Consider the following 15,874-nt stretch of genomic DNA (forward strand, 5'->3'; position numbering starts at 1 on the left):
ACACTTAAAGATTTAAGAGTTAAGATTATAAGAAAACTTAAAAATGAATTTTGCAAGGATTTCTCTGTTGACAGTGTATACAAAGAAGCAGAAGTTAAAGAAGCAATGATGGGTGCTGGGAGAACAAGCAAGGATGCTGCAGTGTTCCACTCCCTTCTTCCTTTCCTTCCTCCTCCTGACCATAAAGGAGAGATCACTTCTACCTCCTCTTCATCCTCGTAGATTATGATACAGCACTTAATGGTCTTTGTTAATTAGCATATTTTGCTTAGACTTTCTATTTATTGGGGCTTAGATCCCTTATAAGTAGTGTAAGAGTAAGTATTTTGGAGTCAAACAAATCCTATTCTGAATATTGATTTCACCAAGACTTAGGACTTGTTATTTAACTTGTATGGATCCTAGTAATAAGAAACATAAATGGCTAAATTATATTCTGTTCTAAGCTTTGTTTTTTACTTTGGATGAAACACATACTACAGTTCTAAGCACCTTATAGAAAGACTTGATTTAATCCTCACAACAACCCTGCAAGATAAGAACTATTATTATCTCCCCATTACACATGAGCAAACTGAAATATGGAGAAGGGAGTTTCCCCAAGAGCTAGGAAGTGAAGGATCCAGGGGCTCACATTATTAACCACCTAATGAATGATAATCATACTCCACAGGATTTTCATGAAAACTAATTCAGATTACTATTTTAAGGAAGGCAGATGGCTTTTCACAATCCTTAGATCTCAGCAATCCAATAAATATCTGTTCCATTTCTTAGTTTAAAAAAAGATTACAGGGCGCCTGGGTGGCTCAGTGGTTAAGCCGCTGCCTTCGGCTCAGGTCATGATCTCAGGGTCCTGGGATCGAGTCCCGCATCGGGCTCTCTGCTCAGCAGGGAGCCTGCTTCCTCCTCTCTCTCTCTCTCTGCCTGCCTCTCTGCCTACTTGTGATTTCTCTCTGTCAAATAAATAAATAAAATCTTTAAAAAAAAAAAAAAAAAAAGATTACATTCCAGGGGTGCCTGGGTGGCTCAGTGGGTTAAGCCTCTGCCTTCGGCTCAGGACATGATCTCATAGTCCTGAGATCAAGCACCACATCAGGCCCTCTGCTCAGTGGGGAGCCTGCTTCCCTCTCTCTCTCTGTCTGCCTCTCTGCTTACTTATGAGCTCTGTCTGTCAAATAAATTTTTTAAAACATTTTTTTAAAAAATAAAAATGAAGATCAAATTCCAAACCTTATTGCCAAGAACCCTGAATGCAATTGCTGGTAGCCAGTACAAACTTAATATTTATTAAGTAAGATATACTTTAAAGTGATTAAAATCCTTGTGCTGTTTCAAGATCATATTCTGTATATTCTGTATATTCACAATATATTATTTCATAAATCACAGAAGACTGCACTGACAGGAACCTACAGCAGAAAACACTCTTGCCAGTTTTTTGGTTTTAAATATAAACATTATGATCAGACAACAATGAATATATACATAAAGATCTCAAGAAAGTCATTGCACAGAGAGACATTACAGTTAGTATCCCTATATTTAGTTCTATTCTCTTAGTAGTATTTGTTAACTGGTATTACATAACTGATCTATGTTACTCATTTAGGGAATCTATTTAAGTAACATGGGAAGGGAAAAAGATTCTAAACTGTAAGATTACAGACAGAGGTTCTCTCTGCAAAAGATGAATATAAGAAGATAAAGTGCTATAACTTCAACTTTGTGTCACCAATTAGTGTCACTATTTTCTTCTGTTAATAAACAATATGGGGGCGCCTGGGTGGCTCAGTGGTTTAAGCCGCTGCCTTCGGCTCAGGTCATGATCTCAGGGTCCTGGGATCTAATCCCGCATCGGGCTCTCTGCTCAGCAGGGAGCCTGCTTCCCTCTCTCTCTCTCTGCCTGCCTCTCCATCTACTTGTGATTTCTCTCTGTCAAATAAATAAATAAAATCTTTAAAAAAAATGTAAAAAAAAAAAAAAATTAAAAAATAAACATATGAAACGGGTGCCTGGGTGGCTCAGTGGGTTGGGCGACTGCCTTTGGCTCAGGTCATGATCCTGGAATCCCGGGATCAAGTCCTGCATCATGCTCCCAGCTCCATGAGGGGTCTGCTTCTCCCTCTTACCTTCTCCCCTGTCACTCTCTCTCTCGCTATCAAATAAATAAATAAATAATCTTTAAAAAAAAATTAAAATTAAAAAAATAAACAATATGAACGCCCCAAAATACCTGGCATCTGTTCAGTATGAATGAGTCCCTAACAGAACAAAGTGAACCACTCACTTCGTCAAAAAAAATAAAAATAAATTTTAATCTGTAATGAGATTTTAATGTGGTCTGAAAAAAAAATGAAATACATCCTGCTGCAAAAGAGAATAAATACAAAACAAAAAATCTATTACCACTTTCTAATTCTGACTTGTAAACAGGAAGACTCTTAGCTAACCCAAAATTATTTAACTTCTGCAACGTATAACACGGAGAGAAAGAAATCTTTTCAAAATATTTTTTCTAATCTGGGGGCGCCTGGGTGGCTCCGTGGGTTAAAGCCTCTGCCTTCAGCTCAGGTCATGATCCTAGGGTCCTGGGATCGAGCCCCGCATTGGGCTCTCTGCTCAGCGGGGAGCCTGCTTCCCTCTCTCTCTCTGCCTGCCTCTCTGCCTACTTGTGATCTCTGTCTGTTAAATAAATAAATAAAATCTAAAATATATATACACACACACACTCACATATATATATACACACACACATACATATAAGCAGAATGTACACAATTAAAGTTCCAAAAATTAAAGGGTAATCACCACTTCAAATGAAATATAACCTTATTTTGCAGAATAGAATTTCTCAAGAAAGCTATCAAGTTTTTTTAGAAAACTTAAAAAACAAAACCATTCATGCTGAAATATTTTGGGAAAAAGTTAACAGTCAGATTCATGGTATATATGGACTTCTTCATTAACCATACACTCAATAATTACAAAAACGTGTTTCCATCTTTTTAATTCTATGAGTAGTTCTTCATTTATGATTTAGGTTTCTGCTTAACTGTGTCTCCCACCAAACTAGCTATCAATGTAATCAGAAAAAAACCACAGTTTTTATTAAATGTTTTTCAAAAGAAACAATATTCTCCACTACTCAAGAAAGCTGAATTATCCATAAAAATCTTTAAATTAAGAGATCTCCAAATGCACACACGGATGGCACATGTGTCCGTCCATACATATAGAACTGCAATGGGAAGGCAGACACTTTAGGGGACACTAAAGGAGCAGGGAAGGGAGGCAATCCGGGAGCGGGCAAAGGAGGTGGTGAAAGCTAGCTCCTCTTGCTCAAACAAGTTAAGCATTATTACCTACCACATGACTTGACAGAGCATCTTCAATTTTGTAATCCCCTCCTTCATCCTTCCCTCAAAACTCAACCCTAACACCCCAGGATCCCTTCATGAGAGAAATACTCAACAAACTAGAAACAGAACGTCATCAACCTAACAAAGAGCATCTACGAAAACCCCACAGCTAACCTCCTACTTAATAGTGGAAGCCTTAATGCTTTCCCCCAAGATCAGGAACAACACAAGAATATCCTGTTCTTCACACTTCTTTTCAACAATGTAATGGAGGTTTCGGCCAAGTCAGTTAGGTAAGAAAATGAAATAAAACACATCCAGATTGGAAAAGAAGTAAAAACTATCTACAGGTGGCATGACCCTTGTTACACAGAAAATGCCATGGGATGAACTAAAATATTAGACCTAATAAACAAGTTCAGCAAGGTTGCAAGATTCAAGATCAACAGACAAAAATCAATTGCATTTCTATACACTTGCAATGAACCCCTTTAAAAAATTAGGAAAACAATTCCATTTATAATAGCATCTAAAAGAATAAAATATTTAGGAATAAAGCAGCAACTTAGACTCTAAAAACTGTAAAATACTGTTGAAAGAAATCAAAGAAAATAAATACATGGAAAGATCCCATGTTTGCAAGTAGGAAGACTTAGTATCATTAAGATGGCAATGCTCCCCAAATTGATCAGATTTAACACAACTGCCATCAAAATTCCTGCTGGCTTCCTTGCAGAAATTGACAAGGTGATCCTGAAATTCATATGGAAATAGGAAACACCCTAAACAGCCAAAACCATCTTTAAAAAGAACAAATTTGGAGGACTCTCCCTTCTCAATTACAAAGCTACAGTGGTCAAGACAGTACTTGGTATAAGGAAAATCAAAGAGATCAATGGAATAAAACTAAGTCCAGAAATAAACCTTCTGTTTATTGTTAATTTATTTTTGAGAGAAATGACAAGGCAATTAAATAGGCAAAGAACAGTCTTTTCCACAAATGGTACTGGGACTGGGTATCTATATGAAAAAAACAATGTTAGACTCCCTACATCAGGTCATATGCAGAAATTAACTCAAAATGGATAAAAAATCTAAATATTTGTTAAAACTAAAAAACTCGGGGTGCCTGGGTGGCTCAGTGGGTTAAGCCTCTGCCTTCGGCTCAGGTCATGATCTCAGGGTCCCGGGATGGAGCCCCTTGTCAGGCTATCTGCACAGCGGGGAGCCTGCTTCCCCCTCTCTCTCTGCCTGCCTCTCTGCCTACTTGTGCTCGCTCTCTGTCAAATAAATAAATAAAAATCTTTATAAAAAATTATAAAAACTGGGGGAACCTGGGTGGCTCAGTGGGTTAAAGCCTCTGCCTTCAGCTCAGGCCATAATCCCAGGGTCCTGGGATTGAGTCCCACATCAGGCTCTCTGCTCAGCAGGGAGCCTGCTTCCCCCTCTCTCTCTGCCTGCCTCTCTGCCTACTTGGGACCTCTCTCTCTCTGTGTCAAGTGAGTAAATGGAATCTTTAAAAAAAAAAAAAAATTATAAAAACTGGGACGCCTGGGTGGCTCAGTTGGTTGGACGACTGCCTTCGGCTCAGGTCATGATCCCGGAGTCCCAGGATCGAGTCCCGCATCGGGCTCCCAGCTCCACGGGGAGTCTGCTTCTCCCTCTGACCTTCTCCTCACTCATGCTCTCTCTCACTGCCTCTCTCTCAAATAAAATAAATAAATCTTTTTTTAAAAAATTATAAAAACTTTTTTTAAAAATGAAAAACTCTTAGCACAGAAGGATATATCTCTATGATCTTAGATTAGTAAATAATTTCTTTGACATGACATCAAAAGCACAAGCAACAAAAAATTAGACTTTCTTCAAAATTTAAAACTTCTATTCTTTAAAAGACATCATCAGGGAAGTGAAAGGATAACTCACCAAGTTGGGGAAATATTTGTATCTATAATATTTGTGTCTGTAATATATAAAAGACTCTTTCAACTCGGTGATCAAAAGATAGACAATTAAAAAATGGGCAAAAGATCTGAATACATACCTCTCAAAAAATATATGTACAAATGGCCAATAAACAAATGAAAAGACACTAAGCTTCTTCAGGGAAATGAAAATCAAAACTGCAATGAGATACTACCTAACACTCACAAGGAGAGCCTTGATCAAAAAGATAGTAACAAATGTTGGCAAGGATGTGGAGAAACTGGAGCCCTCATGCACTGCTGGTAGGGACGTGCGATGGTGAGGGTGCTTTGGGAAACAGAAGTTCCTCAAAAGTTTAAACACAAGAGGCACCATGGGCCACCTGCCTTGCTTGGTCTGTAGAGCATGTGACTCCTGATCTCAGGGTTGTGAGTTTGAGCCCCACACTAAGTGCAGAGATTACCAAAAAAGTAAAATCTTTAAAAAGTAAAGAAAGAGAAAATAAACATAGAGACATACAATCCAGCAATTCTATTCCTAGGCATATGCCCAAAAGAACTGAAACTATGTACACAAAAACTTGTCTATGAATGTTCATAACTGAATTACTCAGAATAGCCAAAAAGTAGAAATAACCCAAATGTCCATTAGCTGATAAACAAAATGTAATATATATCCGTATGATGGCACATTATGCAGCCATAAAAAGAATGAGGTACCTTGAAAATGGGGGCACTCGGGTGGCTCAGTCATTAAGTGTCTGCCTTAGGCTCAGGTCATGATCCCAGGGTCCTGGGATTGAGCCCCACATGAGGCTCCCTGCTCAGCAGGAAGCCTGCTTCTCCCTCTCCCACTCCCCCTGCTTGTGTTCCCTCTCTCATTGTGTCATCCCTGTCAAATAATAAATAAAATCTTAAAAAAAAAAAAAAGAAAGAAAAAAGAAACCGTGAAAATGGGGTAAGTGAAACAAGCCTGTAATAAAAGACATTACGTTAAGATTCCATTTGTACAAAATGTTCAGAATAGGCATATATAGTCAGAAAGCAAATCAGTGATTGCCTAGAAATAAGGGTATGGCAGTACAGGAGTACGGGAGGGTACTCTTAAAGGATACAGGATTTATATATCTCAGGGATATAAACGTTCTAAAATTAAGATGATGGCTGCACAACTGTGAATATACGAAACACCACTGAGTTACATATTTTAAATGGGCAACTTCTATGGTTTAAGTGAATTCTATCTCAAAAAAGCTGTTACAAAAAAAAAAAACCTCTCAATTTTTTAAGTAGTCCCTGACCCACCCACCATTCCATTTCATGTTACTCCCTCTCAGAATGTCTACAAACAGTTTATACTGTAGAGACTTGGGTTTGTTCATTCATTGTTTTTGAAATAACTAAATTGTTTTATCTCCTTTCCGCATAACCTACAAGCTTTGCAAGATTCTACTTCTTTCATACTTTAGAACCGAGTATAATAATGGATATGGAATGGGCCCTCAAATAAGGGCGTCAATTTTCAAAATACAAAATATTAACAATCTGTACCATGAAGAAGTTAACAAGACTACTCAAAAATCTTCCTTTAGAGGAATACAGATATATATTAAACTCCTCAGATCCTTAACCAAACTGTTCAGAATAAAAATAAGTGAAGGAGAACATAGAGCTAAGGTTTCACATTATAATAATGCTAGGTAATGAAAGAATAAGTTATGATTCAATTAAAATTAAAGTTGTCCAGAGATAAAATTCATTTAATATATTAGAGGCTCCCTGTTAGCGCAGTTAATCAAAGAAAGTTGTAGCATTTATCATGAAACAGCAGCACAAGTTAATAATTAAACCTTTGTTGTTTACTTGATTTTATTGTTCTCAGGGAAGTCTCACATATATTAATTAAAATGACTCTTGAGGGGTGCCTGGGTGGCTCAGTGGGTTAAAGCCTCTGCCTTCAGCTCAGGTCAGGGTCCTGGGATGCCAAGGTCCTGGGATCGAGCCCCTCATCTCTGCTCAGCAGGGAGCCTGCTTCCTCCTCTCTCTCTGCCTACTTGTGATCTCTGTCAAATAAATAAATTATATCTTTAAAATAAAATGACTCTAGAATTATAAATACAGCTACAGCAAACAACAAAACAAGTTTGGTCCACCTAAATATTTCCTTAAAATATAAAGTAATAATAATAATTTATCTTAGAGAGAAAGTGAAAATTCAGAACCGTGTTTCCCATGAAACCCTAAACCAGAAACTGAAATTCGAGGTCAACTGATTTCAAAGTACAAAGAGAAAAACTCAAAGAGCCAGAACCCAGTAGATCACAATGACAGTTGATAGCTAGATAGTAAAGGAGAGACCTACTGAAGGTTATAAAATCCAACTGTTACGTTCTCCATAAAATCTGTATCCTTAAAGAGGTAGATTTCACTTGTCCTTCAAACTCATAGAAGACAGCTCTTCCTCCTTTGTGGCTTTAACTCCTTCCTTCTCTTACCCTCCCACCTCCACAGCCCCAGCTTTACTCTTTGAAGATGGAAAGCAATTTTTAAGGATTATAACTCACCTTTCTGACATAATTTCATAAATATATGCTACCCTCTAAAACAACATCATGAAATGCACTAAGCTGTCCACCATCTGGGGACTACATTCCCATCCCCTTCGCATTCAAATAAGGCTCTGAGACATATTCTCACCAGTCATATGTGGGCAGATGTTTGTCCCTTTAAGTCTGGTAGTTCTTAAGAAATGGCCTGTAAGTAACATGCAAGGCTCCAAGGCCCTAAAGAATGCCAAAGCCATAGATGTTAAGGAGTGTGGGTCCCTCAAACGCCACATGGAGGAAAGCCACAAGCCTGCTAACCAGGAACACCTGCAGAGAACTGTTACAAGTGAGCAAAATACAAACTTACATCTGTTAAGCCACTGAAATTCTGGTGTATTTATTACCTAATTAGCATTATCCAAAGTAATACATGCAGAAAGTCTGAAGTATTTCAATTCCCCCTAATTAAAGACATTTGTAAGGGTTATTTTGGAAAGATTGTTTAAAAGCCCTTTAAGTAACATTAAATTTTAAAATCTAAACAATTTTCCACCTTGATTTTTTGGTAACATAATTACTTTAAACAATGATAGTATGAAAAGTTCCACTGTTAATAAATTTTACTGTCCACAGGTCTTAATATTTTAGTTCAGTATATTTTCATGATTTCATGATTACAAAGAAATGTCTTCTCAATTTCCCAAATTAAAAATTTTGGGAAAAAATACAAAGTATTTTAAAACATTGTAATTCATAATGTCTAATTTGTAATATCTAATATCTACCTAAAGGCAAAATTCATTTCTATTTTATAGTTCTTAAAGTATTAAAAACTATCCATAATTTCAGTGTATCTATTTCTTTATTTTATTACCATCTATAACTCTTAAGGTAAGAATTCCTCCTTTAAATACAACCATATGGCAGATAATTCTGTTTGTTGTAAATGCACACATGCTCATAAGACACATACTTTAATAAAACAATGACATTTCGTGTTCTAATAAAGTTCTCCCTACTATCCTTCACAAAAGTGTTAAAATTTTAGTACTTTACAGGTTTTTCTTAAAGTTTAATATTGCTGATATAAATAAAAATAAGGCCTAACTGGGAAACGTGTCATTAGTAAACAGAGATAGTACAAACTTAACCCAATGAAACTCCTCCCCCCTGCCTTCACCAAAGAAAAAAAGAAAAAAATCCTTTCTTAACCTCTCCATTGCCTTTACACTAAACTCCATATCATTATTTTTCCCCCATCAGAATACAATTAAAATTAAATGAACAGCACATTTACTACACCACACAGAATAAAAATGGAAAACTATTGAAAACTGAGGATTTTTCCTTAAACCATTCAGGAAAATATTCCAAGAGATTTATGTTTACCAAATCAGTCAATGTGAACTAAAAGAATTACACAGCAATCTGGGGGGCATTATTCTTTGTGAATCTCTAAAGGTAAATTAGACTCCAGTTTCTTGATCTATTTTAATGCTTCATTGCATTGGACTATATGTGCTACATACGGTGTAAACAATTTTTTCTAGGGGTATATAGCCAAAATTCATAAAAAATAGTGAAACTGAGAGACAGCCTATTCAAAAATATGGGGAACAAAAAGTATGACTAGATAATCTCTATAAACTAATATAGTAGGCCACTTTAGTAACAATCTCGATTCCATGAAAGACATAAACTACAACATTAAAAGTTGTTTATATGTAACTTAGAGATTACCAAAAGACTCGGAAATGTTCTATTGTCTTGATTTTTAACCGACAGTTACATAAAATTGCACAGCTGTCAGATGGCTATGTGCACTTATCCATGTTTTCCGGGGCCCGCAACCAGGAGGAGGAATATTTAACTAAGCATCTACTATGCGCCAACCGTGCTTTCTCATTCGACCCCCCGGACAACCTACTATGAATGTATTATGCCCTGATTGCAGAGGAGAAGACTGGGGTCTGCAGACACTAGGTAAGCCGCTACGGTCCAACAGCTAAGAAAAATGGCCCAGCCAGAGTTCCGAGGCCTGAGAAACAAGCCCTTCAGCCACGCAGCCCCCTCTGCCGTTCCTGCCGCAGTCGTCACCGGGGACAGCGCTCGGCTCGCCCGCGTCCCTCCGCCGGCGCTCCCCGCCAGCGGCCCGGCACGCCGTGGCACACCGGGTTCGGAGCCAGAGCTGCCCGCCACTCGGCAGAGCGCGGTCCGCAGGGGTCGTCGGGTCGTGAGTCCGGGGTCGCAGCGGCGCGAGCTCAGTCCGCGCCCACGGGCGGGCGGCGCGGTGCAGCGGCTGAGCGGGGACCCACGCAAACAGCATCCGTGCTGGGTCCACGAGGCGCTGCACCCTCCCGGCAGTCGCGTCCCCACGGCCCCGGCCCGCCCAGACCGCTCTCCCGCGGCCCTCCGAGAGCGCACCGCGGCTCCGCGAGAAAGGCTACTCGCTCGGGGTCCGGACACGGCGAGCGACACTTGTTGGTCCGCGCGCCGCGGCCGGGCAGAGGGCGCGGGGGGAGCCGGGTGCCGGCTGCCGGCGCGCACGGCTCGCGGGGCTCCCCCGGCACGGCCGCCGCCGCCGCTAGCCGGGCCGGGCCGGGTCGGGGCCGCGGACAGCCCCGGGAACTTCCTCTTCCCCGCGGCCCGCCCGGCGCGGCGCGCACCCGCCTCTCCCCCGGAGGCAGGACCTAACCTCTCCGAACGCACGAAACGGCCCCGGCCCCAGCGCGGCGGCCGGCGGGCCGGGCTCCCGGCTCCCTCCGCCGCGCCAGGCTCCGCTGCGCTCGGAAGCGGCGCTCCGACTCTCGCGCGAGAGCGTCCGCGGCGCCGGCCGCCAGCCCGCCGCGGCCCTTCCACGGCCTCCGGGAAAGACGGAAGCGGCGAGCTCGAGCCGCGCGTCCCCGAGAGGCCCCGCTCGGATTCACTTTCCCTCGGGTCGCACCGCGGCGCGGGCCGGCGCCGGCAGCTCCAACGCCAAAACACGCCGTCGCCTCTCCTCAGCAGACGCGGAGGCGGCCGAGGCGACGGCGACCGGCGCGTCCCGCCTCCGACCCTCACCTGCCCAGGCCCGAGGCAGCGCGCTGGGCCCCCGCGGGCCGGGCGTCCCGGGAGGCGTCCGAGGAGGCGGGCGGGAGGCGGGCGCCGAGGCGGGTAGGCCGCGCTGCAGGCCGGCGCGCTTCCTGCCGGGCCCCGGGCTCAGCGGCGCGGCCCCGACCCGCGGCTCCCCCGGCCCGGCCGCCCGGCGCCCGCCGCGCGCACACTCGCCGTCCCCGGCCGGCTGAGGCCGGGCAGCTCCCACCCGCGAGCTCCGGAGCCTCGCCACGCCGGCGGGGCCGCTCCACTCGGGGTCCCGGACGCGCGAAATCCGCCCCCGGAGTCCCGGGCCCTGCGGGCGGCCCCGGCCACACACACACACACACACACCCCGGGACCTCCGCGGCCGCCGGCAGCGACGCGGGTCAGCCCCACGCCCGACACACACCCACTCGCTCCGGGCCCCCGGGCCGCCTCCCGCCCGCCCGAGTCCCGAGTCGCGCGGCCACACGCATCGGTCCGTCTCCCACCTCACGTCCCCGGGGACGCGCGGCTCTTCCCGGCGCTCCGGGTCTGCTGGACGCACAAAAACACTCTACCTCATTCTCTCCGTCTGGCCCGGCAGCGGCGGCAGCAGCCATTTCCCCGCGGCCGGGACACACACTCACACGCTCACACACTCACACACTCGCGCGCGCGCGGCCCCCACAGATGCTTCCCCTCCGAGCCGCGGCCGCAGACGCAAACACAAACACCCACGGGCGGGCCTCGCTCCCGCCCGCCCCGAAGGGAAGCCGCCGCGACAGGCAGGGCCGGGCCCTCGCTCGCGGGCGGGGGCGGGGGGCGCCGGGCGCGCGGGCCCGGGGTCGCGGGGGGCCTGCGCCCCCTCCTCACCTGCATTCAGCGCGCCGGGGTCCGGACGGCGGCGGCGGCGGCGGCGGCGGGGCGGCTGCTGCTGGTGCTGGTGCTGCGGCGGCGGGGGAGGCGGCGGCGGCGGTGGCGGCGGGGCTGAGGGCAGCAAAGACATGCAGGCAGCCCGCCGGGGGGAGCGGCACCGGCCGGAGGGGACGCGGGGCGGGCGGGCCGGGCCGGGCCGCCCGAGGAACGGCAGAGGCGGCGGCGGAGAGGACGGCTGACGGGCGCGGGCGGACGGGCGGGGGGCGGGGAGGGGGACGAGGGCCGCGCCGCCGGGCTCCGCGGACGGTGACCCCGGGCGCTGAGCAGAGGCCCCGAGGCCGCGGCCGCCGACGCGAAGGCCCCCCGCCGGAGGAAGCTGCGCCCGCACGGCCTCCGAGGCCGCGGCTGTTACTCCGAGAGCGGCGCCGAGCCCGGCCTTGGCCTTGGCCTCCCGGCGCTGGGGCTGCCGCCGCTGCGGGGGTTGCTGCCGCGCCTGCTGCTGCCGCGGGGCCCGGGGCTGCTGCGCAGAGACGCCAGCCTTCGGAGCCTTCGTTCTCGCTCACACACGTTCACACCCCCGAGGCCGGGGGAGAGGCGTCCGCGCGATATCGATATTGAGATTAATAACAAGGTGCAGAGAGTGCGAGAAGGAGGAGGGTTGATTGACGTGGAGGGGCTGGCGAGAGTCAGTCACTCCCCGGCGCAGGAGGGGGGGGGGGGCGAGGCGGGGAGGAGGCGGAGCTCCGGGCCCGCCGCTCGGCCCCGCCCCCGGCCTCCGCGTTCGCCGCGGCGCGCGTGCGCGCGGGGCTGCCAGGAGTTGTGCCCATTTTCTCGTTAGGCCTTACCGCCTTTTTACTCGCTTTTCTTGGCTCGCGTGGCGGGCGGACGGGGGAGACCGGTGGCCTGTCAGAAACCCGCGTCCGCAGGGCCCCGCTGGGGAAGAGACCGGCGACGGCCTCACCCGGCGCTCGCGCGCGCCCTCGGCGCGGCCTCGGGTCCGAACGAGACGCCAGGTGAGGGGCCGTGACGGAGGCCGAGGGGTCCCGACCCGCCGACGGGCTGTCGTGCGCGTGCGGTGTGTGAACGTGACACACGCGCGGGCTGTGCCGCGAGGGGTGAAGAAAGAGCCTGCGGCGCTCGGCGACCTCCGCCAACCTCCCTTCTCGCGATAGAGCGTGTTCCTGGGGCCGTGCCCCGCCGCGGGTCGGGGACCGCAGGGCGCGGGAGAGCGGGGGGCGGGGGACGGGGACCGCACGGCGCGGGGAGCGGGACGGATATCGCTTCTGGAGGGGCCGCGGCATCTAAGTTTCCGGGCTTTCGTCAGGTTTCTGCGGGTCCGCTCCTGCGCTTCCCCACGTAGTGGAAACGAGCCCCGCCCTGCAGGCGGGACCCGACAGGTGCGGTGTCGCGGTTTCTCGGAGCAGCTCCGGGCGTGCGGACGCGGCGCACGAGGCTGTCTCAGCCGCGAGTCTCCCCCACTGCGGCGTAGTTGAGCGTGCGAACCGTGTCGTGTTGCTGGCATTGACGAGGCCTCATGAAGGCCGAAGGCCCTCATTTGCGGGGGTGGGGGAGGGGAGGTGCGGTACTCGCAATCCTCGTGGAGCCGGAGCTCGTCGAAATTAGGAGTCACCGTTGCCAAAGAGCGATTGCACCACTTTCATTTTGTCCCGGAAAGCGAGTAACCGAAGAAGCCCCATAGGATATACAAGACTGGGCGACTTTGTTTTCTAACTGTGTTGGGTTTCTATTTCCCTCTCTAGCACCCCCATTCCAGCTTCTGGGACAGGTGTCCACGCGGCCTTAATCCTGCAGGAAGCCTCGCTCGTTCCCAAGTATCATGAAGATTTAAGCGTCTTCAAATACCTGTGGATATATAAATTCCTAGTTATCCACCTATATACAATAATGAAAGATCTGGGGCGCCTGGGTGGCTCAGGTCATGGTCTCAGGGTCCTGGGATAGAGCCCTGCATCAGGTTCTCTGCTCAGCAGGAAGCCTGCTTCCCACCCCTGCCTGCCTCTCTGCCTACTTGTGATCTCTGTCAAATAAATCTTAAAAAAAAAAAAAGAAGAAAGAAAGAAAGAAAGAAAGAAAGATCTATGTGGGAGATACTATGTTCCAGACATTGTATTTAGCCTCAGAAACATAAAGATAAGCGTATATAATCCCTTTTTAAGTAGCTCACAATGATTGTAGGGGAAACAGACTCTATACAGGAAATTCTCACAGAACAACCAGAAATGAAATTATGAAAGGTAACACAAAATTAATAGTCACAGCAGTCCCCAGGAGGACAGGCTGGTGGCAGTGGCATTTTTACTGGAGCCGTACGGTATCCGTCACTCTCATGGGCTGACTGGCCAGCAGTGATGGGTCAGGAAAGAGGGGATCACCTTGGTGGATGTTAATTAAGGAAGCATTGGTGTGGTTTGCTGGTCCTGAAGCTCAGGTATATATAGGGAATGTTCATTGCTGATTTCTAAATTTTATATAGTAAATGATATATATCCATTGAATAATTATAATTGAGATATTCGAAATTGAGAATAGTAGGTGGTTTGTGTTTTTTTTTTTTATATAAAAAAAAGAAAAAGAGCCAGTGGAATGCAGGTTAAATTTAAATAATCTCTGCTCTCAGGAATGTTCTCTTTTTTTTTTTTTTTAATAAGATTTTATCCATTTATTTGACAGAGAGATCACAAGGAGGCAGAGAGGCAGGCAGAGAGAGAGGAGGAAGCAGGCTCCCCGCGGAGCAGAGAGCCCGATGCGGGGCTCGATCCCAGGACCCTGAGATCATGACCTGCGCCGAAGGCAGAGGCTTAACCCACTGAGCCACCCAGGCGCCCCAGGAATGTTCTCTTTATGCCAGAGGAAATGTATTACTCACCGAAAACGGAAGGAAAGCAAAACTTTTATATATTAATAAATGTAACTGTATCATCCAAAAAACATTGTTTTTCTCATTTGCTATGAGATTGAGATCAGAGGAATAATTTTCACAGAGTAGACATTGTATAGATGGTGAGAAATTAAATCTTCCTTGATACTAGAAAGCTCTTATGATCCCAATTCAAAAAACATTGCTATAACAAAACATTGGCACTTAAGCCGTTTTTTCTTAAGATTTTATTTATTCATTTGACAGAGCACAAGCAGGAGGAGCAGCAGAGGGAGAGGGAGAAGCAGACCACCTGCTAATCAGGGAGCCCAATGTAGGGCTCAGTCCCAGGACCCCGACATCATGACCTGAGCCGAAGGCAGCCGCTTAACCAGCTGAGTCACCCAGGCACCCCAAACCATTTTTAAAAAATAGTTTTATACTAGATCATAGTTTGCAAAAGAATGGTAACCTGTTTTGATGTCTCATTTCAAGGGAATTTTTCATGTTTGTCAGACGTTGCAATTTCTTAATAAGATTAAAAATAAGAACATAATAGAAAAGTCCCTCTTTAAAGAAAAACAATTTATCCAGTTGAAAGCTTCTGGCATAAGTAAGGCTTTTTGACCAAATTGGTAATAGCACTGTAGGTACAATTTGTTCTGAAACAGCACTTACATTTATCTGCATTGTTACAGAATTGTTCATTCCTTCCTAATTAAAAAAAAAAAAAAGTACTTCATATTTAGTGACCACCTGTGTCTTTTGCAAATTAGCAATTAATATTTGATCTGAGTATATCTGATATCTCCATGTTTTTTCTGTCAGTGCCATAGGTAACTGGACCTGTAAGATCCCTGAGAACTATGTTCTTTTATCTATTTTCTGAAATTCTGTTGAACAGCTTGCTCAAAAGGCAAAGGTTTACGGTTTTTATTTAAGAACATTATTACTATTTGATAAAGAACCAAATTTGATTGTATTGATTTCAATACCCTTATATTAATAGCTACCTACTTTTTCAAGAAAAGCATCACATGTAATTAGTAAAATAATTAAATGTGATTATTTAATTACCTGATACCCATTAGTATAACCTTCAAGCAAGTATTAATCAAGGTGATTTGAATTTTTACTTCCCAGACCTCCTGATGGGGCGTCTACACTGTATTGCAGTGACGTATTCTACCCTTTACTGAACCACATTCCTCTCCGTCTTCCCGTCTTAAC

General features: G+C 46.2%; 1 protein-coding gene across 3 annotated transcripts in view; it reads right to left on the reverse strand.

Moving 5' to 3' along the window:
• CNOT6L (CCR4-NOT transcription complex subunit 6 like) overlaps window positions 1–12,331 on the reverse strand; it is a 116,723-nt gene extending 104,392 nt beyond the window's left edge. The window contains exon 1 of one of the 3 annotated variants that reach the window (XM_059385603.1): window positions 11,764–12,331. Coding sequence is in view for 1 of the 3 variants with exons in the window: in XM_059385587.1 (XP_059241570.1) it covers window positions 11,469–11,473 (5 nt within the window). In the remaining 2 variants the exon portion in view is untranslated. Of the gene's footprint in view, window positions 1–11,399; window positions 11,611–11,763 lie in introns of those variants that run through there. The other 2 variants (XM_059385587.1, XM_059385593.1) reach the window with 2 other exon arrangements.
• Between the last annotated feature and the right edge of the window lie 3,543 nt (window positions 12,332–15,874).

Source organism: Mustela nigripes, chromosome 1 (assembly GCF_022355385.1).
Source record: "Mustela nigripes isolate SB6536 chromosome 1, MUSNIG.SB6536, whole genome shotgun sequence".
NCBI lineage: Eukaryota > Metazoa > Chordata > Mammalia > Carnivora > Mustelidae > Mustela > Mustela nigripes.